At 39.7% G+C, this 26149-nt stretch overlaps 2 protein-coding genes across 6 annotated transcripts in view; both read right to left on the bottom strand.

Moving 5' to 3' along the window:
* The window catches only part of NCK1 (NCK adaptor protein 1), a 91324-nt gene extending 82715 nt beyond the window's left edge, over positions 1-8609 (bottom strand). Inside the window, exon 1 of one of the 3 annotated variants that reach the window (XM_040480263.1) lies at positions 8510-8609. The gene's annotated coding sequence lies outside the window, so the exon portion shown is untranslated. Of the gene's footprint in view, positions 1-8424 lie in introns of all 3 variants that reach the window. The other 2 variants (XM_040480262.1, XM_040480264.1) reach the window with 2 other exon arrangements.
* Positions 8610-14075: 5466 nt separating this feature from the next.
* SLC35G2 (solute carrier family 35 member G2) overlaps positions 14076-26149 on the bottom strand; it is a 53038-nt gene continuing 40964 nt past the window's right edge. For all 3 annotated transcript variants that reach the window (XM_040480259.1, XM_040480261.1, XM_040480260.1), the window contains exon 2: positions 14076-15524. In XM_040480259.1, the coding sequence (XP_040336193.1) occupies positions 14268-15506 (1239 nt within the window). In that variant the 5' untranslated portion in view covers positions 15507-15524 and the 3' untranslated portion in view covers positions 14076-14267. The remainder of the gene's footprint in view (positions 15525-26149) is intronic.

Here is a 26149-nt window from a genome sequence, read left to right as displayed (position 1 = left end):
TACATCAAAAAAAAAGAAGGCAGTCAAAACTTTAGCCTTCAAACAGAACTGTTTTCCCTTAAGAAAAAAACACCTTCAGGGTTTTCTCAAAAAAAAAAAAGGCTCACTTGGACCACCATGCAATAAAGTTCAAAGTCTTTAAGTCCCCATTAATTCAAGCTTTCAATCTCACGATAACATCCAAGGATTACTGACACCTGAAGCAAACCTCCAACATAAAACTTAGACCAATTTAGAAGAGAGTCTCCAAGAACAAACAAGAAACAAGGGGGAAAAAAAAAAGACAAAAACAAAACAAAAAGACATTTTATAGTCTCAGAAATTATGGGGCGCCTGGGTGGCGCAGTCGGTTAAGCGTCGGACTTCAGCCAGGTCACGATCTCGCGGTCCGGGAGTTCGAGCCCCGCGTCGGGCTCTGGGCTGATGGCTCAGAGCCTGGAGCCTGTTTCCGATTCTGTGTCTCCCTCTCTCTCTGCCCCTCCCCCGTTCATGCTCTGTCTCTCTCTGTCCCAAAAATAAATAAACGTTGAAAAAAAAAAAAAAAGAAATTAGAGAAGAAAATGTATCTATGAAACTAGCACAGAATGCTCCTTATTAAAAAAAATTTTTAAGAGAACAAAGAGTTCTTGGGAAATCAAAATCTTGCTTGCAAAAATGAAAAATTCAACAGAAGGCTCAGGAAATAAAGTAAACCTCTCATATAGAGCAAACAGAGTAGGAAATGAAAAATACAGGAGAAAAACAAATACTGAAGGAGTAGTCTGATATACAAATAGACTAGCAGAAATAAAATTTTCAGAAAGAAAAAGGAAGGAGAGGAAACCACTGTTATAGAATAAATTGTTTCCCCCTCTCCACATCCATCTTGAAGCTCTAACTCCCAATGTGACTGAATTTGGAGAAAGGGCTTTTAGGAGGTGTCATAAGAGTGGGGCCTTAATCCAATTGGACTGATGTCCTCAGAAGCGGAGCAGGAGGAGATAGACTACTCTCCTTACAGAAAAGCCTTGTAAGGACATAGTGAAAAGGCCGGTCTACAAGCCAGGAAGAAATCTCATGAGAAGCCAACCTTGATAGCACCTGGATCTTGGACTTCTTACGCTTCAGAACTGTGAGAAAATAAATTTCTGTTGTTTAAACCACCCAGCCTCTGGTATTTTTTTATGGTAGCCCTAGCAGACTAATATAATGATCAATGAAATAATTCAAAAGAATTTCCCATAACCAACAAACATAATTTTGCAGATCTGGCTGGAACAATGAATGTCCAGGAAAACGCACAAAAATACATTTACACCAAGTCACACCCTCATGAAATTTCAGAATACAAGAGATACAAAATTCCAAAAAAAGCAAAAAACATTAGGATCAGGAATCAGAATATCCTCGAAATTCTCAAAAGGATCACAAGCCAAAAACAATGGCGAGGTCTTCAGAATTCTGAAAGTAAATTATTTCCAACCTAAATTCATCACTCACCAAAATCACGTGGGAAGACCAAAAAAAAAAAAAAAAAGATCTTGCATTCATTCATGCGAGATCTCAGCCTTTAACAGCAATCTACTGTGGGGTCAAAGCGACATGATTCACAGGAATTAAGAGATTTAACACAGGAGAAAGGCAAGGAGGATCACTAGCCTTATGGCAGAGAGAGAAATCACCAAAACTGCCATGGACAAGACAGAAAGCTGCTCCGAGCACGTTCAAAAACTGGTAGACAAGAAAATAATTATACTCCCAGATACATACACAGAAGAAATGAGTGTGTATGTCCACTGAAAGACTCGTAAGTAAATGTATATAGCAACTTTATTCATAATAGCTAAAAAAAAAAATTGGAACAAAGTATCCATTAATGGTGAATTTTTAATTGTAGATTTCATCAACAGAATACTACCCTTGGTAAGAAAGACCCCACTACTGCTACATCCAACTTCATAAATGAATCTCATAAGCACAATATTAAGCAGAAGTTGTCACCCACAAAACATGTATAGTGTATGGTTCTATTGATATATTAAATTCAAAATCAGGGGAAAATAACCTGTAATGATACAGGTCAGAACAGTAATTAACTTTTGGGGACAAGAAATAATGATAGGGAGGACATATGACAGAGCCTTCTGGAGCACTGGAAATGTTCTATACTTGACCTGGGTGATGGGTGTATGTCTACAAATATAAAAACTCATTGAGTTATACAATGAAATTTGTGTACTTTGCTATTTTAAAAAATTTAACCATATTTTCTCTAAAAAGTTTTTAAGGAAATTAATGACATTTTCAATTGCATCCCGTAACAGGAATTAATCAAAAGAGGGAAAAAATTAAGGCTTTATACACAAAGATCTGTATTTCACAATTATTTACACTACGGAAAAAAAACACCTGGAAGTAACATTTAGTAAATGAGTGCCACACAAATGCTGGACCTCTCTGGTGTGAGAGAGAAATTATTTGGCCTCTTTCTATTAGCAGCAGCCAAATTTAATACTAATTGACCTAAGGGAGCCATCTGCCCATAGGGAAGAGCATGTTCACAGGTTCCAAGACCAAAAAAAAAAAAAAAAAAAAAAAATCCAACCAACCCAGCCTGTCAATAGAAGGCCCAAAGAGCAGCCTAAAGGAAAGGGAAAATGGCAAGAGATGCAGCTAGAAGTGGGCAAAAGCCAAATAACGGAAGGCCTTATAGGCCTTTTTAAGAATACAGAAGGGCACCTGGCGGGCTCAGTCAGTGGAGCATGCGACTCTGGGTTACGGGGTTGTGAGTTCGAACCCCACAATGGGTGCAGAGATTACTTAAAATCTTTAAAAAGAAAAAAAAGAGTATGAAAAGGAAATGGGAAATAAAAAAAAAACACAGAAAAATTAAAGTGACTTCCCTGGGCAGCACAATTGGGGGGGGGGGCGGGGGGGAGCGAATGGGACTGGACACAAAGTATTCTAAATGTTTCTAAAAATAAAAAATGTTATCAAGAACATGTAGTACCTGTAAGCAATCAAAAATTTCTAAGGAAATTTTTCCAATGCCTTGTTTAATTAATGGAATATTTCTCTTGTAAATATAAATTTTTATTTTGCTAGAATACTCAAAATACAGGGCATATTAATTCTTTGTTATATCAATTATTTGAGTTGATCTAAATGTAACATGATTTGGAAGTATGTACTGAAATTTTTGGAAGGCCAATTCTTAAAACAACAACAATAACTAAAAACCTTTTTAGACATATCCATTTTTTAAAAGCCATATTCTCACTGCTTTATTCAATTGGTCTGTTTGAGGAAAAGCAGAAATTATTCATACCATACTTCCATCCAATTCAGCAATCCTTAAATACAATTTCAGGAATACAGAACAAGATAGTATTTCAACAGTTTATTTTAGCAGATTATTTATTTTTAAATGTTTATTTATTTATTCTGAGGGGGGAGGGGCAGAGAAAGAGAAAGAGACTCCCTGCTATCTGCGCAGAATCTGACATGGGGCTCGATCCCAGGACCGTGACACCATGACTTGAGCTGAAATCAAGAGGTGGATGCTTAACCAACTGAGCCACCCAGGCACCCCACAGCAGATAATTTATTTAAACAAATAAAAAACATGCAATTATAGGGGCACCTGGGTGGCTCAGTTGGTTAAGTGTCTGACTTCAGCTCAGGTCATGATCTCATGGTTCATGAGTTCGAGCCCCACGTTGGGTTCTGGGATGACAGCTCAGTGCATGGAGCCTACTTTGGTTTCTGTGTCTCCCTCTCTCTCTGCTCCTCCCCTGTTCACGCTCTGTCTCTTTCTCTCTCTCTCAAAAATGAATAAACACTAAAAAAAAATTTAATAAAAAATAATTTAGAAAACAATTATAAACCAGGAAATAAAAGAAAAACAGCTTCTAACCTGTTTCAAACCAAAAGAGGAAAACATTCCCTCCGGAGATATTTCACCGGACAGTTTTCTGTTCTACATTACACCATTTAACTCTTACTACATAAATGTAAAAAAAAAAATACCAAGGCAACCCTATGCTGATGCTATTAACAGAAACTTTAGAGCCAAAAGGAGAAAAAAATGTCAAGAACAAATATAAAAAAGCTTTGACTCCCGAAATGGAAATGTTTGCAGAATACTTTGCTCAATAAGCAGATTGCTCAATAATCTGCTTCCTGACAGATGAACAAGACAAAGTAGAAAAATGTAAAAGTGTTGCTGTTCTAAGAATCTAAAAGAGAAAAAGAACATTTAGCTAGATCATTAAATATAGTTATGTGATAAACCCTGCAGATTTCCTCCAAACCATTGCAATGTTCACATTTACTCTGAAGACACCCAAACATTCAGTCTCTTTGAGTCAAGAGAGTCAAGCAAACTAACCTTCAGTAGTAATAGTTCTAAGAGATCCACTCACTTTTTAATGAATCATGGACTCAACTATAGAGATGACAATATTATTTTTGTTAATGCTGTTAATACAGCTAACAAGCATAGAAAAAAGACTTTAAATTGAAAGGGCGGGCCTACGCCGGCCGACTCCATCTTGTTCTGTGTCCTTCACCTTGACCACACCTCCTCCCCTTGAGTAACCCCCCTCACCTGCCTAACAGGACTCGGACCCTTCCCCAGGACCCTTCCCCAGCCAATCGGCTGAGGCCATAGCCATTACCTCACCAACTGCCCCCAGGCCCCAATAAAACATTTGTCCTTTTGAAACTCGCTCTCTTTCCCTGGTATCTCACCGCTGCGTCGGTGCAGGTAGGGGATTGAGCTCGAGCTAGCTCGAATAAAGGCTCTTTGCTTTTGCATCGGACTCGGCTCCCTAGTGGTCTTTGGGGATCACGAATTCTGGGCATAACAAAATCAGTTTTAATGATTAAACAATCCAAGTCATAAAGACTCCACTGCCCTTACGTACAGGTTTTGAATCTAAATGAGAAGGCATAAAAACACAAAGTGCAAAGTAATGTGAAGCAAATAATACAAAACTACATTGCAAAATATGAGAAGTAGTATAACTTCATAAGAAATTCACAGAAGAGCACCTCGGTGATTAAGTGTCCAACTTTGGCTTAGGTCATGATTTTGAGGTTTGTGAGTTCATGAGTTCCAGAACCCCCATCCAGCTCTGTGCCGGCATCACAGAGCCCGCTTTGGATCCTGTCTCCCTCTCCCTTGGTCCCTCCCCAACTTGTTCCTTCTCTCCCTCCCCCCTCTCAAAAATAAATAAACATTAAACAAAATTCAAAGGAAAAAAAATTTTTAAAGAATACAAAGAACTTGGGGCACCTGGGTGGCTCAGTAGTTAAGCTTAACGGCTCTGATTTTGCCCCAGGACATCATCTCACAGTTCCTGGGCTCAAGCCCCACATCAGGCTCTGCACTAAGACTGTGTGATTGTTTCTCTCCACCCCTCCCCTTCTCGCGCTCTTTCTAAATAAACTTTAAAAAAAAAAAAAAAAAGAGCACTTGGGTGGCTCAGTCAGTTAAGCATCCGACTTTGGCTCAGGTCATGATCTCCTGGTTTCTGAGTTCTGCCCCGAATTGGGCTCTGGGCTTGTGCTGTCAGAACGGAGCCCCCTTCAGATCCTTTGTCCCTCTATCTCTCTGCCTCTCCCCTGCTGGCACGTGCATGCATGCACACTCTCTCTCTCTCAAAAATAAACATTAAAAAAAATTAAAATTGAATAAAAAAAAAAAAACAAATACACAGAAGTTGACTTAGGAAATCAATGTTTGGGTTTCAGCTCTGCCATCATCACTAGATGTGTGAATTTTAGTGTAGTTATTCTGTATGGATTTCATTTTCCTTACCTATAAATCAAATGGTTGGAATTCCAATGTGCCTGCCATATTGCTTCATATCATGACACAAGCCCACATTAGATTAAAAAAAAAAAAAGGAATGATAAAACAGTAAGGCTATAGGTTCAAAGGAAAGCAACAACACAGGGAACAGAAAGTTCTGGAAGGCTGCACTGACTTCAGGACTAAAAATTAAATTTCAACAAAATAGGATTTCATTTGCTACTTTGGTAATAATCTGGGGGGGTTTGAGGGGATTTCTTTTAAAGAAAAAGAGGACTATAGATAGGCAATCAAATTTTCAACAGATACGAAGGTAGACAAAGTCTAAATGAGAATGAGAGATTGGTTTAGTTAGGATGGACAGCTCCCATAGAGAAATACCACTGTCATATGAAAAAAAGTAGGCTTTGAGCAGACTATCAGAAGATGAGGAATTCTGAAGTATACTCTGTAGGTAACAGGGAGCTATTGCTGGTTTCACAGTGACGGACGTGCTGGAAGCATTATTTTAAGATTAAGGCAGAAGGCAGAACATACTGAATAGAGAGAAAAGGTAGGCAGAAAACCTAGTTAAAAGCTAAAGGAAAAGATATACGAAAGAAATTTCCAAAAAAATGGTGGATGAAAATTTGCCAATGTTATATTAATGAAAGATGTCAAAGACACAAGGTTTGTGTCTGGATAGCTGAAAGTATGGTATACCAAAACAAAGCATATATGGAATCAGTAAAATGAGGATCATCCAGAGAGAATCATTGCCTTAAACAATCTTTAAACATCAGTTGTCTTCCTAAAACAGCACAGCCAAGTACTTACAAGGAATTTGTTAAATGCTTAGTGATTTCACGGAGTTTCCTCCAATTTTACTTAGCAACTAAATAATCATTTAATCTCCTGATGTAGGTAGAGAACATTTGGTATCTTTCCATATTACAAAGGTAAGTAAATTGTGAAACTTGTTAAACTGTGATACTACGATAGGAAAAAATGGACTGTATCCTGTATTTATTTTTTAATATTTATTCTTTTTGACAGAAAGAGAGAGAGAGAGGAGAAAGAGAGGGGGACTGAGGATCAGAAGCAGGCTCTGCACTGACAGCAGTGAGCCAGATGTGGGGCTCGAACTCATGAACCGTGATAGCGTGACCTGAGCCACCCAGGCCTTTCCAACAAGTGATTTATAACAATAATCACATCAAATCTACCTTGAGCTTTTTGGCAAGAAAGCTCTCAAAGGTCCAAAAGAAAATAAACCCACAGGCATAAAGTATCATTCGGTATCTAACAAAACATTCTGTGTATGTGTGAAATTTTATTTACATGGACCTGAAAGCACTGGTGAAGCCTGGATTAAAAGATAATGTGCAGAAAAATAAAGTGGAAATTTAAAATGTAATATGTGAACAAGGACAGCTAAGTCTTGAGTACTCTGCAAATAGTGTTTACAGGTATTATAACTATTTCCTCCAGATCACAATTTTCCCAAAAAAGAAAATTCGAGTCTGTGATCAAGATGGAATAAAACTACTATTAAACAACCAATGCTTAGTTCTTGAGTTACTATCAAACTGTGAATGGGTGCCTATTTAAGAACTGAACATTCCTGACAATTATCAAACAAACAAAACCTTCTTGGCTTATTTCTCCATTTACTTTGTGACCTCGATGAAGACTGAGATTCTAAAAAAAGTGCTTTCCAAATGCTTAACAAATTGTATGGTTGATTTTTCATAAATTTACCAAAGTAGGCCTTCTAAAAATGAATACCTCTTGCAACATTTACCCGTTTTGATCAGACAGTGACCTTCTTCGCTCACCATCCAAGATGGGATTAGAAATTCTCAACTTCATTCTTTCCTAACTCCTACGGTTTCTTACCAAATCTAACGGGTAAAATTATTTTTAGGTGACCAGCTCATCCGTTCGACATTAACTTTAGCTCCTATAATGTTACAGTTCTCAGCCCTAAAAAAAAATCCAGCTTCCCAAGCTTCTAACTGCAAATTTAACTTTTATGAAAGCGCCTAAGAAAACAGTACAAAACCAACTATTGACATTTCTTTCTTTTACCGGGTATATTACACTTAAAGTCAAAAGCTCACAGCGCAAGCAACAAGCAAACGTACGTATATACAGCAGGACCACACAGTTAAAATAACCCAGATTTCCCGAGAACGAGGGAAACGGCGGGGGGGGAGGGGAGGGACACAGGGCGCATCCCAAGGATGTCCACCCTCAACACAGGTTGCGGGTCCTTCCCCTTCTCTAGCGCTGGAGATGAGCGTGCCCCTTCCCTCCTCTACCAGGTCCCTACCTTCCCGGCCTCGGATTACGCCACAACAGCCAACAGGACTTTTTAGGGAGGAAAAAGAACCGGGGGAGCGCGCACGCCGTACACTCGACCTCCCAGCCTCGCAAGAGCGGCCGGCCAGAGCGAGGCCTGGGGCTGCGCCACCCGGGGCACTGACCAGAGGGTCGCGCGGAGCCGCGGTGCAAACGCCCAGGCCCGGCCGAGCGGCCTCCCCGCCCCCTCCGGCTCAGCTCCGGGCCGGCAGACGGCGCCCGGGGAGCTAACTTCGCCGGAGAAGAGGAAGCGACGCAGCGAGTAACAGGCTGTGTGGACGTACGGGGGAAGGAACCGCTGTCTGCCGTCTGCCTGTCGGCAGGACTGTCTCACCCTCCCTCTGCCGGGTCCGTGCGGCCCCAGCTCACCTGAGGAGGGCACCGGGACGCCGCCGCGGCCGCCGCGATGGCCGTTACGGCACGAGGCCTCCGCTCTGCCGCCGCGTAGCTCTCAGGAGAGGGGCGGGAGGCGCGCGGCGAGCGGGCGGGGCTCCAGCACCGACTGGCCGGGAGGCGGCGGGCGGATCCGCGCGGGCAGGAAACCCCCTCCCGGCACAATCCGATAGGCTCAGTCGCTCCCTTCCCTCCTATCCCTGAAGCGAGGGCTGTCTGCGCCGCGCTCGGATTGCTCGTGTCCGCATGTCAATCAAGCGGTGTGTAGGGCGTGGAGCTAGCTGAAGCAGCTCCGCGGGGAGAGCTCGCTCTCTCAGCGAGAGGTTGGGAAGCGCTTGGCCTGACCCTGACTCTTTTCGCTTTTGCCTCTTCGGTTGCTCTGGCTGATTACTTTGGGCCTTTCTTCCTCAGTGCCACATTAGGGACTCCATAGCAGAAATTATTGCTTCCCAAGTTAAGCCCCAACTGTTCTGGGAACTCCCTTCTGGTTTCGGCACCTGAAAGAGGGTCTTGCCAGCAGATTTTTAAGGGCGGGGAGCAAAAACGAAAAACAAACCAAACGGCCTGAAATGACGACTTGAGAGAAAAATAGAAGACGTATGGTTAATTTGGGCCATAAACCGAAATAAGCTGAGTCTGAGGGCCTTGTAAGTGCCCTGGTGCGTGGATAGCTTTCCAGTCTCTGTGGTAGCCATTCTGTGAGGAGGACAATGACCTTCGGTGCCAGGTGTGCCCATTCTTGGGGACCCAGCCCCAGCCACCTGCCGGGTCATCAATAAGTTGGTTCTCCCCACGCCGGTACTACAGCCCCTCGCCCTCAGCGGGCATTATTCCTCCCGAACCAACTCTGTGGCTCCGCTTCCTTGCCTCCTCAAGGAAGCTTGCTGTGTTAGGTACCTTTCATGAAGCACTGGTATTTTCCCCACCCAAGCAAGCTGTTAAAAGAGCTTGTCCGTATCCGTACCTAGAAGGTAAACTCTATTAAGTCAGGAACCATGTCAGTATTGTTTTTCTCCACTGCCTAGTACTTGATAGATCGTTAAGTAAATATAGTTTAAGTAAAAATTAATACATTTTCCTATCCCTTCTTTAATCCTGGCCCTGACCGTAACTCCCAAGAGTTCACACTTTTCTGCATTTAACTTCAAAATTATTCATTTGAGTGCTGATATGTATGGTTTGGTTGCTATTATTTAGGATCACAAGGTCAAGCACAAATCACCTATTGACCCCTTCCTGGCTTCAAGTTGGCTCCAGCAAGTAAACCATGAAACTCTTGACAACAGCTATTCTATGTCTATTTCCCATTATTAGCATCCAAAATGAATAATGGAAGTGAATTTTAAATTTATTCTAAGGGTCTAAATACCTTTGCATATTTTATAGTGGCTGTTGCAGTTATATCCCCTCCCAAAATTTGTATGTTGAATCCCTAACCTCCAATGTGATTGTATTTGAATATAGGGCCTTTAAGGAAGTACTTAAGACTTTTTGAGATGATAAGAGTGGGGACCCAATCCTATAGGATTAGTGTTCCTATAGAAAGAGATAACAGAGAGCTTGCTATCTCCACCATGAAAGGACAGTGGCAAGGGGGCCATGTGCAAGCCTGGAAGACAGCTCTCCCCTGTAATTGACCATGCTGGCATCCTGATGTGGGACTTCAGCTTCTAGTTGTTGGTATTTTGTTATTGGAACCCAAGCTAACACAATAGTTTTATTTGTTGATACATCTTATAAAGTTATGGATTGAGATACTATTATACTCATTTTTAAGCTGGAGAAAGGATTGTTCAAAGGTTAAAGCTGTTTCTCCAAAATCATACAACAAACTATTAGCAAAATGTGGCTCAGTTCAAATCTACTTACATATTTGACATGTGATGCGGTTGGAGGTGTTAATACAAATACTACAGGTAAAGTGGTTCTTGCCATCAGGTAGCTCTGTCTTAACCACTGCCTTAAGTAGGGAAAATAAACCCAGAAAAATATGCTGAAGTCATAAGTTTAGATTTTATTGTGTAAGGGAATATGTATGTCTTGAGTTCTGTGTGTCACCTATTTAAACAATAGAAGAAGTAAGAGAAAGAGTTTTTTAAAAAGGCTTTTAGTTCCCTATAAACATGTTTGTTTTGTTTTGTTTTTTCCTTTTAGTGGTCCTTCTTCAAGTTTCCTCATCACCCATTCTTACCAGGACATCTTAAAAAAAAAAAAAAAAAAGAAAAGTTCAAAAAAATATGAAAAGGAGAAAAAGTTGAATAAAAAGATGAAACAAAAATAATGATGAAACAAAAAAGCATTGGAAAAGGGTAGATAGGCAAAAATCATGTATGAAATTGCATTATGGTGACTTAGAAGGAATGGAGTACATGTTGTCATGGGGTGGGAGTTGTCCCAGAGACTTCCTTTCACACACTCTCTTTCCCCAACTTCCAAACATAAACATGCGCATGGCTTCTTCTTCCTCTCTTTTAGCGGAACTCAAACCAAAAACGGGAATCACCCCTGCTAATTAGTGCTGAGTGGACCAGGCACTAGCCAGAATCAGATGACAATAAAATTTGGGCCAAAACATATGACCTCTGGACTGGAAATGGGGCTTTGGAAATGTAAGCAATAGCAGGTCTAGGATAAAAACATGCAGGCAGCTCACTTCATTAATCCCAAAGGAAAGGATTTGGGAAGACAAAGAAGGGAAAATCAAGCCTCCATATCTCAAGACTTTTCCCAGGAGACTTGATAGCTTATAGTTAGAAATGATGAGACAATGATCTGCTTCAGCATCACTGCTGGGTAGGACAGTTTAGGACAACAACAATGAAAAAAAAGTCCTACCTGCTAATCAACAAGAAGTAACTAATCACAAGCTTGACTGTGAAGTATAGAAATTAGGGGACCCTGGTAACTAAATTTAATATCTGGACTGAGTATTGTTATGCCTTTACGGGAATTAACTTCAACAAAAATTTATTGAGTCCTCTCTGTGGTAGGCACTACCATAGGTGCTAGAGATCTGAAGATCAGTCTTAAACTGAAAGGAGCTCAATCCAGTGTCAGAGAATGAGTTTTAAATATATTTATTATTAATATAGTTAATACAGCTATAGATACGTACAGGGGAGCATTAAGCCACAGGGAGAGTTGTGTGGTCAGGCTAGTCAGGCAAATAAGAAGGCAAAGAAGAGAAGGGTTTTCCACATAGAGGGGCCTGCACTGAAAAAGGTATTACACAATCAAAAAGGTATTACACAATATTGCTGGAGCTGAAGATGACTAGAGATGTAAGCACTAGCAGGTTATAGAAATTAAGGACTTGATTCTATAGGTGATAGGAAGCCATCGAAGGGTTTTTTTTGTTTGTGATTGTTTGTTTTCAGCACTTTAAAATTTCATTCTGTTGTTTTCTGGCCTCCATTGTTTCTGATGAAAAGCTAGCCGTAAGTTTCATTGTTTTCCTGTATGTCTTCCCCCCACCCACCCCCACCCTGGCTGCTTTTAAAGTTTTGTTTCTAGGTTTTTCAGCACTTGCACTGTGTTTCTAGGTGTGGCTGGTTTTCTTTGTATTTACGCAGCTTAGAGTTCACCTATTTCTCTAGATCTGTGGATTGCTGTTTGTTGTTGCTGTTTCCTTTTATCAAATTTAGAAAACTTTTGGCCAATATTTCTTTCTGCCCCTTTCCCTCTCTTTTCTGAGACATTTACATGTATGCTAGACTTCTTTGTCCTTAGTACCAGTCATTCTAGGCTTTGTTCATTTTTTTTTTTTTTTTCAAATCTTTTTTCTTCTGTGCTTCAATTTGGATAATTTCTTCAATTTAGATAATTGAGATCCGGTGTCTGGTAATTCCTGAAAATCTGAACATTAACATTTTCCCAAAAGCACAGTGACCCTATTAATGACTGCGGGTTCCTTTGAGGAAAGTTTAGAGACCTATTAGTCAAGAAGACAGAAATCACAAGATATTACAACAGAGAGAATCTGATATTGGGTACTGAAGGACTGAAAAAGCAAAAAGGGAGCGCTGCAGTAGACCAGAAGGATAACTGTACAGAGCAGCTATGACCATTAGGGCAACTGAAAAAGAAGGGTCAAGGCTGGACTATAAGGTCTCAGACACTCAGAGGAATGACCCAGCTGAGCAGTAGCTCAGTTCCCTGAAAGGATGCTGTTTAACTGGTCCTCCAACCACTGAGAGGGATAAGATGAAGCTGGTTGGGGATGGAGGAGTGCCAAAAGAAGCTCAAGGCTGAGATCAATTGCTGCTGCTGAAGCAAAGGACTATTGCTTACCGCTGGGTAACAATGACAGAAACTGCAAACAAATAGAAAGGTGGAAATCCTTTCTCCCCTTCTGTCCTCCAGTCTCCCTCCAATGGCTTTTATTGGTGGGACCTAGTGAGACACCAGCTGGCACAGGAAAAATATTCTTTGCAGGGTCTGAGCCATTGCATCACAGAGAAAAGTACAGAAGGGTGAATTTGGAGCTAAGATACCTCAATAACAATATCTTAATAACCATATTAACATTTGTTGTGCTAAATTAGTAAAAATTGCCCAAATTAGACCCAAATTAATACTTTTACAGACTTGTATGCTTTTATACTGGTATGCTTATATGCTTTTACAGACTTGTATGCCCCTCTGAAAAGAATTTCAAGTTACCATGTTATAACAATTTTCTGCTATACTGTGATTCCTGTTACTGTCTTTAGTAAAGAGTACCTTTACGGCAGCTCACATATGTACTTGCTACAAAATCAAAAACAAGGACAGTTTTGGAAAAGATGTGTAAAACTGAGGATAAATAGACCCTGCCCCCACATTACGTCTCCCACAATTAGGCACAAAAAGGCATAGACCAAGTAGAGCTGTCAAGATTCCAGTCTTCTCCCTACTTCCCTTTTGTATGCATTACTTAATGTAGCCTTAGCAAAGAGAAGACAAATTTCCTATTTGAAAGTAGGACAACCACTATGGTCATTGAAAAAGCAACACTATTCCTTTGTTCCCTCTTGCCTCAACTCAAGCTTCCTTACCCAACCCAATCACCCCTAGTTTTCTTTTTTCTTTAAATGTTTTTTTTTTCCAAATGTATATTTATTTTTGAGAGATCTCAAGCAGGGGAAGGGCAGAGAGAGGGAGACAGAAGATCTGAAGCAGACTCTGTGCTGACAGTGGTGAGTCTGATGTGGGGCTCAAACCCACAAACCATGAGATCATGACCTGAGCCAAAGTCAGACACTCAACCAACAGAGCCACCCAGGCACCCCTCACCTCTAGTTTTCTAATATAAATAGGTGACAAAAACAGGGCTTGGTATTAAGCATTTTACCTTATTGTGTACTTTTCAAAAATGAATATTTTTGAATATTGAAGGATTTTTGTTGAACACTTGTAGAACATTGGGCATGAACATTTTTTTTAGGACAACAGACGTTCCATTCAAAAGGGGTCATTTCCTCAAGTCTTATGTTCTTTAGTGATGAAAGTTAACATTCTCCTACCACAATTACCTTTTGTTAATAACAGTAAAGACACTGGGTTCATGATGTTTCACATATTTATTAATATTTGTTTTTGAATATATTAGACTAGAATTTTCTACATCTGCATATATTAATTATATATTATATAGCATTCTGTCACTTATACAACACAAAACATTTATAGGTAAACATTAAAATGGCAGTGTACCTATGAATAAGTGAATGTTAACAAAATAATAATCAAGTCTTCACTTGATGGGAGAGTCTAGGATTTCCTGATAATCCTGCCTTCTTAAATTCCTCCAATAAAGTTTATAACCAGCAAGGACAAAAACACTAATCATAATGATTACCCCTCCAAAAACATCATAGACACTAGGAAATATGTGTAACACTAGAAGCTGCAAGACCATAGCTACTACAATCTCCAGGTGTTGCACTGTGCTGACCAAAGCTGGATGGAATTTGTCCAAGGCATAATAAACTCCTAAGAATGCTGCAGTAGAACAGACACATATGGCAATGAGATAACTCCAGGTTTCTCCATCTAATGGGATGATGGGTTCTTGAAGAACAAACATAGTAGATATTCCCCAGATTGTCCCAGTCCAACCAAAGGTAAATAGTGCAGTCCACATGCTAATCTTCTCTTTAATGGATCTGTATACTATCATGGAAAGAGCAGTGGTCAGTCCAGCCATCACAGTCATAGTATACCCAAAGGCTTCTTTCCAGGCATTTAACAAAGAATTGTCTTCATCAACAATGTTGGGGATCATGACAAGACAAACACCTAAGATGCTGCAAACAACAGTAGCCATGTCAACATAAGCCATTTTCTCATCCACAAGTAAAAAAGCCAGAATGGCACTGAAGACTGTGGTTGTGGCTCTCCACATAGTGGTCCCATTGCTGGGAGGAACTATTGAAAATGATGTATAAGCACAGGTGATAGAAATGACGTTGCATACACCATAAAAGAAGAGTCGTAATCTGTATCCACTGGGTCCAAAGGGCGCCTCCTGGTAGTAACACACAACTAACACAGACAAGACCTGCAAGACAGAACGGATAAAAATCAGTTCTAGAGATGGAACTTTAGAACGGTCAGAAACAAGCCTAGTGATAAGAGCTACACATCCATGAGCCAAAGCAGATCCAAACAGCACTATCCACATTTTTCTGGATTGAAAAATGTTTTTTTCTGCAAAGCTCTGGAATTGTCCAATATCATCCGTCATTGGGTCTTCCATTGGTGGAGGTCGAGTATCCATGGTTCCAAAGAAAGTTCTTCCTTTTCTTTTCATTTCACTCAGTAGGCCTTTCTTTGGATTTTCTTCCATAAAATTTCCATAGTCTTCATTGATTTCTTCATATCCATCATCCCCAGGCTGGGGATAATGAGAAGTATATTTCACCATCACAGTGTTGGGATGTATTTTCACCCGTTTTTTAACTGGATGTTTTTTGGAGGGAGAGGTATCCATTTCTTCAGATAAGCAATTCTATTTAAGAAAAAAAAAAGACAAATGTACATATTCATTCGGTGGAAATTTAGTTTTAATTTCTATTATAATCATACACACCAATTTAATAATAGAAAGTAGAGGTTGTAACAGGAGTTTTTAAAAAAAGTAATAGGAAGAGAAGATCTGGCTGTGCCTTATCAGATGTAGGAGGCCCAAGGAAATCGTCTGCACTTTTTTCACTTTTATTCTATGTCTGCCGCTATTTCTCATTCTGCTTATTCTTTGTCTCGTGCAGCCCCGTTGCTTATGTTTACACCTCAAACAACTGATATTTTCCCATCTTTTCATTCCTACGTGTTTCTCCACTCATCCAATAAGAAAAACACAGAAAAGTAAATAACAACTTAGATAAAATCTTTCCTTTCTACTGTGTTCCTTGTCTATTATAAATTTTAAATGGATAAGTCCAATGTTTTTTGAATAATCCCTTCTGTATAATATCACATTTAGCTCTATATTACTAATTATTGTCTTTTAAACATTTATTCTGGGCTCCCCATACATATTTAGATAGACAAAAATTAGAAAATAAATAAAATGGGAGTGCCTGGGTGGCTTGGTCAGTTAAACATCTGACTCTTGACCTCAGCTCAGATCTTGATCTAGGGGTTATGAGTTCAAGCCCCACGATGGGCTCCGTGCTAGGTGTGGAGGCTACTTAAAAAATAATAAATAAATAAACAAACAAACAAATAAGTGGATTTAGTGACAGTCATGCATTGTTGGTGTGTATTACATCTCTGATGAGCAATTGGTTAATATGTTTTAAGATTTTGACTGAAACTACTCTTTAACTCAGCAATATCACTTCTTTTTTTTTTAAAGGAGCTTCAAGGTTTTTTGTTGTTGTTGTTGTTGTTGTTGTTCACTATTTATTTATTTATTTTTGAGAGAGGACCAGTGGGGAAAGGGGCAGAGAGACAAAGGAACACAGAGAATATGAAGCAGGCTCCAGGCTCTGAGCTGTCAGCGTAGAGCCCAATACGGGGCTCAAACCCATGAACTGTGAGATCACGACCTGAGTCAAAGTTAGACACTTAACCAACTGAGCCACCCAGGCACCCCTCAGCAATATCACTTCTAAGATTTTATCCTGAAGAATTGACCACAAGATGCTTTTTATCTTATGTGTTTAAAAAAAGGAAAAATAATACATTTTTATATGTGCTTATATAACATACAGAAATTATGGAAAGATACAAAGTAAACTAACAATTATTAGAGTAGAACAAGGAACAAGAATGGAGGAAAACATTTTTACTGTATACTTTTTTGTATTTTTATTTTTGAATCACAATATTGTTCAAAAAATTAGATTATAAACTAAAACAAAATGTTCTGCTATTTTAGAAAAAGAGCATACAAAAAATTATGGAAAAAAATGTATGAATAGGAGGGTTCATTGTAGCTTACCCCAATGTCCCTTCATAAATTAAAATACTATGCTATACATCCATTAAAAACAAGACAGATCTTTATTGACACTGAAAGATGTCCATGACATTTTGTTGAGTAGGAAAAAAGCTTGTTGTAAGGATTAAATGAGATAATGCATATAAAAAATTTGGCACAGTGCAGGCACATCATGAATCCTCAATAAATGTTGACAAGAATTCAGTTTCCTTTTACCTATAATTAACTCTCTTAAAACACTAGGTATCTTCTACATTGTTTCTTTCTTCAAGACTTGTATCTGTTCACTCAGTTCTCTTTTCTGTTCATTCTCTCTCTCTTTTTCTAAGAACAATTTCCTATTTCCTTCCCAATGATTTCTCCCTTCTAAAAAAAAAAAAAAGGAAACCTTTTTATTTTTTTGTCCTTATAACATACTCCCTGTCCTTGCCAAAAACTCACCAGTTCCAGGATCTTAAACCATGGTCTAGAAATCAAATCCTATTTTGTTCTTTGACACCATCTGGGTAGCCAACTGTTTCATTCCTCTTTACTCTTTTCTCTTCTAAACAACACCATCTTCAGTTGGAAGAAGTAATTTTAAAAAACACCACCTGTACATCCAAGTTTTTCACTTTCCTAGCCTGGACCTCCTACCTGCAGTCATTCCTGCATATTGCTATCAAGCCAATATGATGTTCTTTTCTTCCAACTTTTTTTAAAATTTATTTTGAGAGAGGGGCGCCTGGGTGGCGCAGTCGGTTAAGCGTCCGACTTCAGCCAGGTCACGATCTCGCGGTCCATGAGTTCGAGCCCCGCGTCAGGCTCTGGGCTGATGGCTCAGAGCCTGGAGCCTGTTTCCGATTCTGTGTCTCCCTCTCTCTCTGCCCCTCCCCTGTTCATGCTCTGCCTCTCTCTGTCCCCAAAATAAATAAAAAACGTTGAAAAAAAATTTAAAAAAAATTTATTTTGAGAGAGAGAGAGAGCACACACAAGTGGGGGAGGGGCAGAGAGAGAGAGGGAGGGAGAGAGAATCCCAAGCAGGCTCCACACTGCCAGCACAGAGACCAACGTGGGGCTCGAACTCATGAATTGTGAGATCATGACCCAAACCAAAGTGAAGAGCCAGACGCTTAACCAACTGAGCCACCCAGGTACTCGTTTTTTCTTCCAACTTTTATCATGTTGTGACTTCAGCTTCAATAATCCCAAATTGAATAGTCTTCATCTCCCACATAGATTTTCCTTCCCTAACCTCCTCATTTTTGTTTGCGATACCACCATTTCTCCAGTTCCCCAAACTAGAAACCAGGGAATACTCTCAATTATCCTTTTTGCTGTTATACTTCCATTTGGTCATCAATCTTACTGTTCTTGTCTTTGAAATATTTCTGATTTTTCCTTTCTTCTCCAATTCCATTTTACCTTTGTGATTCTGGATCAGGTTATTGTGAATTCCTATCTAGAATATTGCAACAGCATCCTAACTAGACCCCTTAAATCCTAACCCTTCTCCCTTAAAATCCGTCTATATTATACCACTGCCACTTAGGCTGTCTTTAAAAGATTCAAAACAAAACAAAAATTTCCCTTAAGCTTTCCCCACTTAAGAACCTACAGTGATTTTTTTTTTCCTGGCTACCTCACTGAATCTCAACTCTTTTGCTTGGCTCTCCAGACCCTACCTCATCTAGCCCCTATCAGTACTTGACTCCTTAACACACATACTGCTGTGATCAGTCCAGTGCCCTCCCTGACCTCACTCCCTACATGTACAGGTCTAAGTCTTATACTCATGAGTTTCCTCTGCTCCAACTTTCTAAACACTGCTCATTTTTTAAGAAGGGCCAGTCCAAATTTTGCCTTTTAGAAACAAGTCTTCCCTGGTCACTCTAGCCTCTTATTTTTTTCCTTTCTTGTTTAACATCTGCAGTAGTTCTTCTAATTTTTGTAATCTAATCATTTTATTATTTAGTTGTCTCAACTCGGTGGCATTTCATCTCCAGCTACTGTACTCAAATTTCTATCTTAAAATCTCCTTTCCTTGCGGGGCACCTGGGTGACTCAGTAGGTTAAGTGTCCAACTTCGGCTCAGGTCATGATCTCACAGTTTGTGAGTTCGAGCTCTGTGTCAGGCTCTGTGCTGACAGCTCAGAGAGAGGAGCCTGGTTCGGATTCTGTGTCTCCCTCTCTGTTCCTTCCCACGTGCACTCTGTCAAAAATAAAGATAAAAAAAATTTTTTTTTAATCTCCTTTCCTTGCTAGTCAGCAAGTATCTTGATGACATCTCTGTTAGAACGCATAACTTCTCATGTGCTACCCATTGTTAAAGTTTTGTCTTATATCCATTAAAAGCTTTCTCCTTCCCATTGCAGGCCAGATTTATAGCTCCAGGGGCACGGACAGGGAGAAAATGTGTTCTGCAATTTTGCTCCTTCTCCCATTCCCTCCCTTTGGAGTCTGTGGGACGGTGGTGACTCTGCCTCTGGGACACCTCTTCCATCTCCCTATTCTAGGCTCTAGCTCCCCTGGTATATTGGCACAGGGAGAAAGGAAAAGGAAAAGAACACATGTTTTATATTGGTTCCAGTTATGTGGCTTTTTGATGTATAAACTTGGCTGTGCCGAACTACATTCCCTAGTTATTTAATCGAAACTAATCTGGGTGTTGCTGTGAAGGTATTTTGCAGATGTGAGAAAAATCCCTAATCAGTGACTTTAAGCTAATCAAAAGAAAGTGTACTCTGTATGGGCCTGACCTGATTGGGTGAGCCCTTTAAAAGAGGGCTTAGGCTTTTCTTGGGTTTGGATATTCCAAATATTTAACTCCCTTAGGGTTACAGCCTACTCTCGATCTTCTTTCCTCATTGCCAGTGGGCAAAGCTTCAGCCTGTGCTCATGGGATTCCAACATGTTCTTGATCTTCTCTTCCTGACTGCCTGCCCTACAGACTTCAGACTTGTTTATCCAGTCCCCACAATTATATTAGCCAATTCCTTGTAATAAATCTCTTACTGATTCTGAGTCTCAGGTTGAACCTTGATTCTGACAACATGTTGGAATTCATTCTTTGATTGTTGTCTTTGTTTCTCTGTTAGCTCTGATAGGTCACTGATACTTTCTAGGTTGTAGGTATCCAAATTCAGGCTATCTTGGGGAAATTTTGTAGGGCCTCCCCAGTGCATAAATCCCTGATGTGACAGCACCTCCTCCCCTAGGGCTTATGGCTCACAGAAATTTGCTGCTAGGTCCTCTTCCCTGGAGGACATCTCTCTTGGGCAGGCACCAACAGTATTTGCCGGAAACACATACCCTTACCACTCAGTGGAGTGTGCCGCTGTCCCCTTCTCTCCAACTTTATTTCTCTTCATTCAAACAAGCAAAGGGCAAATTAAAATGTGCTATCTAAGCAGACTTAGAAATGGAGAATGAGAAGGCACACTCAATCATCATACATAACGATCTGGTAACCTTTACCCTCAGTCAGCTATAAGAGGGGACTTGCCTCTCCTTTCTCCCATTAGGAAAAAGCATAACGTTTTTCTTAAACCAAAGACCATAAAGATAATATGATCCCTGTGACAGATAGTATTTTTCAAAGAGAACCACAAATCTAATATCTCCTATACTACATGTTTGGTTGTGTTTTGTTTTGTTTAATGTGAATTTGACATTATTAAATAGAGAGGTAGGGTCTATATCCCCTCCCATTAAAAGTAGGTAGGCTTCCGTGACTGTTTCAACCAATAGAGTATGGCACAAGTGGCATATTGTGACTTCTGAGGTGAGGTCATAAGAAGCGAAACCGCTATGCCTTCCTCTGGTAGCTCTGAGGCTACCAAGGTGTGAGGATGCTCAAACTAGCCCATGTAGAGAAACCACATAGAATGGTTCTGAAACTATATAAAGAGAGAGAAATGCCTGGCCACGCCCCAGCCCCCAGCTGCTCCAACTGTAGCTCCCTTGCTGTTCCAACTGTAGCCACCCATCTGATTTCAAGTATATAAGAGACCCTGAGTCAGAATCTCCCTGCCAAGTCCTTTCCAAATTCCTGATCTACAGAAACTATGACAGATAATAAAATGATTGTTGTTTAAGTTACTCAGCTTTGGAGTGATTTGTTACCTGTGGTAGATACCTGGAACACCAGTTATCCAGTGCCTTCCCCAGTATTTTAAGGAATGGGAAGGAGTAGGGATCTCAGTGATAATTAAAGGAAAGGCCTCTTATATCTGGCCCTAACTGATGGACTTTCAAAAGTGGAGCATTTTGCCCTCCATTGTAAGATCATGGACACTAATTCCAAGATAAAAGTTTTATTCTATATCCTATTAGGCATACATTAGTGCATTTAACCTTAGTCCACCTGCATACTTTAAACTATTATTCGCATGGTGAACTTTTTGTTCATTTCTATTCATGAATTAGTTTATGACAGATATATTACTGGTATCTGTCAACACTATTAAATTTATATTGTGTCCCACTGATTCAAAAACCATCTTATAGGGGTGCCTGGGTGGCTCAGTCAATTAAGTGTCCGACTTGATTTTGGCTCAGGTCATGATCTCACAGCTCATGGGATTGAGCCCCACACTGACAGCGTGGAGCCTGCCTGGGATTCTCTTTCTCCTTCTCTCTCTGCCTATCCCCCGGGTGCATGGGAGCTCGCTCTCTCTCTCTCTCTCTCTCTCTTCCTTTCTGTCTCAAAATAAACAGTTTTTAAAAAATACAAAAGCAATCTTATACTAAAGAGATACATAATAATCTTCTTCAGTCTCTCTAGTTTTGATTTAATTATAGTTTTCATAAAAAACAGTTTTTGAAAAGAACCTGAAATCCTGACTAGTTCTTACATTTTTGCACATGTAAGTCAACATGTATTCACTTCAATCAATATTAATTGAGGTACCATAAACTCAGCATCATGCTAGGCTCTATAAATATAAAGACAAAATAGGCACGGTTCCTTCACTCAGAGAGCTCATAGACTAGTGGAAGAGACAAGTAAAGTCAAATTTATTATTTTAATAAGTTAATAATGCAACTATATGAAGTTCAGGGAGAGGCTGGAGCACATACAAAGGGCATCTAACCCAGATAAAGGGGAATCTTAGCAAATTTCCAGGTGAAAAGGATACCTGAATTGGGACTTTATGCATATGTGACAATTCGTCAAGTAAAAAGGAGAAAAAAATTTTTTTCTAGAGATAAGAAATTTAAAAGTCCGAAAAGTTGGTTTTTAGTTCTGGCTCTGCCACCAGCTAAAGTAATAATTATTCTATTTCAAGAGAAAGAGTTTTAGATGGTATTCATTGGGATCTTTTGATTCATCTCTCTTTAAAATCAGTTTGTGGGGCGCCTGGGTGGCGCAGTCGGTTAGGCGTCCGACTTCAGCCAGGTCACGATCTCGCGGTCCGCGAGTTCGAGCCCCGCGTCGGGCTCTGGGCTGATGGCTCGGAGCCTGGAGCCTGTTTCCGATTCTGTGTCTCCCTCTCTCTCTGCCCCTCCCCCGTTCATGCTCTGTCTCTCTCTGTCCCAAAAATAAATAAACGTTGAAAAAAAAATTAAAAAAAAAAAAGAAAAAAAAATAAAATCAGTTTGTGTTTTTTTAAATGTTTATTGATTGATTGATTGATTGATTGACAGAGAGAAAGACAGACAATCCCAAGCAGGCTCTGTGCTGTTAGTGCAGAGCCTGACACAAGGCTAAAATGCTTGACACAAATGGATTAAAAGGATGCACAGTTTGGTGTCTGCTTGAACAATGGGGACAAATCAGTGTGGTCAGCCTGAAACCAATATTTTTTTCCAAAAGAGGCTCTGTTTCCTAAGCTACATTCCGCAACATAAGGCCCATGATTAATTCTCTCCCAAGGTTGAGAAAATTAACACTGACATCCCTACTGTCTTGGTAGGAATCCTTGGGTCAATACCCTTATTATACTTTAAGCAAATGCTACTTGGTAGTGAGAGTTTCTTTCTTTAGTGACCAGACTGATCCCTACAGTGGTAAAAAGTATTAGCTATACAACTGGCAACTACAATTTGATTATAATATTAGTGGTTTAAATGTAGGTACTAATGTAACATTTGACACATATGAATAAAATTGGCTTTTAAATAAACAAAAAGAACTAATAGGTTAGTACCTTAAACCTGAGCAGCCTCGCCCTACAATAGCTTATTAACCCAATTTGCTTTGACAGTCTTGCCCCTGAGTGAAAATGATCACCTAACCGATCACCTAAAAGGGAGGACACAACAACTACCTTTCCAGGATATCGTGAGACATTAGGACATGCACAGGTTCTGTGCTGTTAAATATACCTCCTAAGAGAAGCCATTCCTCCATCCAAAATGATGATGGGGGCCCATGTTCTGAGGCCCCAAAGGCTGTCAGCATGATTCTACCCATCCTTAGGCTGAACCCTGGCTGGCATAACTCTTAACACCACTCTTTGAATAAGGATTCTTCTCCCTTCCCCACTGCAATTCCTAAAGGTCAGGGTGGCTAGAGGCAGCATTTAAGTTTGCTTGTAATTTATTAATACTCCTTGAGCCTGCACCTTTGTGTGCAAAGGCACACTGCTTTAGAGAAAAAAGAACTTGCTTCTAAACTCCCATCTCTCAAACTAGAAAATCACTTCTTAAACTAATAGAGTTTGAGAGACAAGAATATTGATAATAAGTGCGAAATAACAGAGTAGAAGATAAAGGACATGCCTTTTCTTGCATGAGGCACACTTAGGAAGTGAAGAATTTATCAGAAGTAATTGCCTTTCTTATAAGGTGTGATAATATTCATGTTGCATGTAAGTAGCAAATAATAAAATCAAATCATGAAACTGAACAGTTTATGAAGATGTAAAAGAGGGCCTACAGGAAAAGTTAATTGTATAAGACTTCAATCAAATACTCAGGTTATATAGGAGCCCACCATAGGCAGATTTGACAGAAGAATAAATAATAAAAGAGGAGACATATAGTCTCCTATAGTATAGACATATACTACAGTCATATAGTAGTCTCCTATGGTGAACCAACTGAATATTACCTCTATAAAAATATAAAAGGAAATTTCTGTAGCAAATTCTGAAAATCAGATGTATTACTTAGGACATATATAGTATATGTAGTGGCAGAACTTGTAATAAAAATATCACTCATATTGCAACAGTTTATTGCTTGACAAAAAAAAGTCCATCGACCTCTCACTTAGGAAAACAAAATATAAGGCAAATAATCATTTCCCCTTTTGTAATACTTAGATTAAAGCATCCTTGCAATGAGCTATCAGAAAGAGACTAAGAAGACAAAGAAAACCTTGATCTAGCCAGACACCACAACAATATTTTCAGCACTCTAACAGAAACAATCAAAATAGGATAAAAGCAAGAATGGAAAATCAAATAGAATAAAGAAAGGCAAAACTAATGGCTCTAAACTCTAGTGAAAACAGAAGGAAGAAGGAAAGGTGGAAGAAGTCAGTAACAGTAATAACATCAGTAGCCAGGTATACTGATATTTACATTTGTATAGATACCGTGCTAAGCACTAAACATGGGTTAACTCAGCTTTGAGAGGAAGTGAAACCTTAGGAGGTTTAGGAGTAGGGAAGCATTGAAGAAACAATTAAAAATTTGGAGAAAGCTAATGGCCTACCTCACTTTGAACTGAAAGAACTTAAAAGGAGGTAAAGGAAACTAATTTGGTAGACATTACTGAACACACTCCATGTGAAGGACACCAGGTAGGCTATGTGGCACAGAGCAGGTCAGTAGGTTCTATTGTCGAAGAGAATTTGTGCCAGAGGGTTGTTTAGAACTTTTTCACACAGTACCCAAAATTAGTCTCTCCTCCCTATTCTGCTCTCCTTTCCTCTTGCCAATTCCCTCCCTCTTCCCCTACTTTACATTCTCAATTTGACTCCTGTCTCCCACAGGAGCCCTGTCTGACATTCTAGCCTGGAAGTAGCTGTTTTCATGCAAATAATCTCGGGAAAAATATTTATCTCGTTGCCTTAATGACAAAGTATTATCACCATCAGGATCACATTCTGCTTTCATAGTAGACAAAACTATTTTCATTTTCCAAAAATCGTAAGTTTTCTGATAGGTAATAGGAGTGATGATGACAAAATACCTGTATGGAAAGTAGGAGAAAAATCTCAATCACAAGACCACTTCTGCCACAGAGAATCCCACCCGAAAACATGGCTTATTGCCATCCAAACTAGTTGTACACATTTTCACTCCTTTGGGCCTTTTCCCTGTGCCACTTGGTACTCAGCCTCTGCCTCCTTTTGTCATTTTGTTCTCTTTGTGTATGACAATGTTAAGTTTTAAAAAGTAGTGGTTCCTGGGGCATCTGGGTGGCTCAGTCAGTTAAGCATCCGACTTCAGTTCAGGTCATGACCTCATGGTTCATGAGTTCAAGCCCCGTGTCAGGCTCTGTGCTGACAGTTTCGAGCCTGGAACCTGCTTTGGATTCTGTGTCTCCCTCTCCCTCTGCCCACCCCCCTCTCTTTCTCTCTCTCTCAAAATAAATAAACATTTAAAAAGTTAAAAAACTAAAATAAAATAAAAATAAAAAGTAGTAGTTCCCCCATGTGTTTTTGGTGGGCAGGGTTGGGAGCAGGAGAGGACAACCTATGTGCCCGAACAGATGAATGGCTAAAGAAAATGTGATATATTCATACAATTGAATATTTTTCAGCCATAAAAAGGAATGAAGTTCTAACAAATACTACAACGTGGACAAACCTTGAAGACATTACGCTAATTGAAACAAGCCAGACACAAAAGGATAGCTGTTGTATAATTTCACTTAAATGAGGTATTTAGAATAGACAAATTGTTAAAAACAGAAAATAGATTAGAAGTTACCAGGGGCTGGGAGGATGGGAAATGGGGAATTATGCTTATTAGTTACAGAGTTTCTGTTTGGGATAAGGAAAATGGTTTGGAAATAGTAGTGACAGTTGCACAATATTGAGAATGTAACTAATGGCATTGAATTATATACACTTAACATGGCAAATATGGTAATTTTTGTGTTATGCATATTTGACCACAAGTTTTAAAATTAGAAAAGGCATGGGCACCTGGGTAGCTCAGCTGGTTGAGCAGACTTCGGCTCAGGTCATGATCTAGCAGTTCATGAGATCGAGCCCAGCATTGGGTTCTGTGCTGACAGCTCAGAACCTG

Source organism: Herpailurus yagouaroundi, unplaced genomic scaffold (assembly GCF_014898765.1).
Source record: "Herpailurus yagouaroundi ecotype Mexico unplaced genomic scaffold, PumYag 159, whole genome shotgun sequence".
Lineage (NCBI taxonomy): Eukaryota > Metazoa > Chordata > Mammalia > Carnivora > Felidae > Herpailurus > Herpailurus yagouaroundi.
The sequence above is the reverse complement of the archived record's forward strand: the minus strand, read 5'-3'. Positions and strand labels throughout refer to the sequence as shown.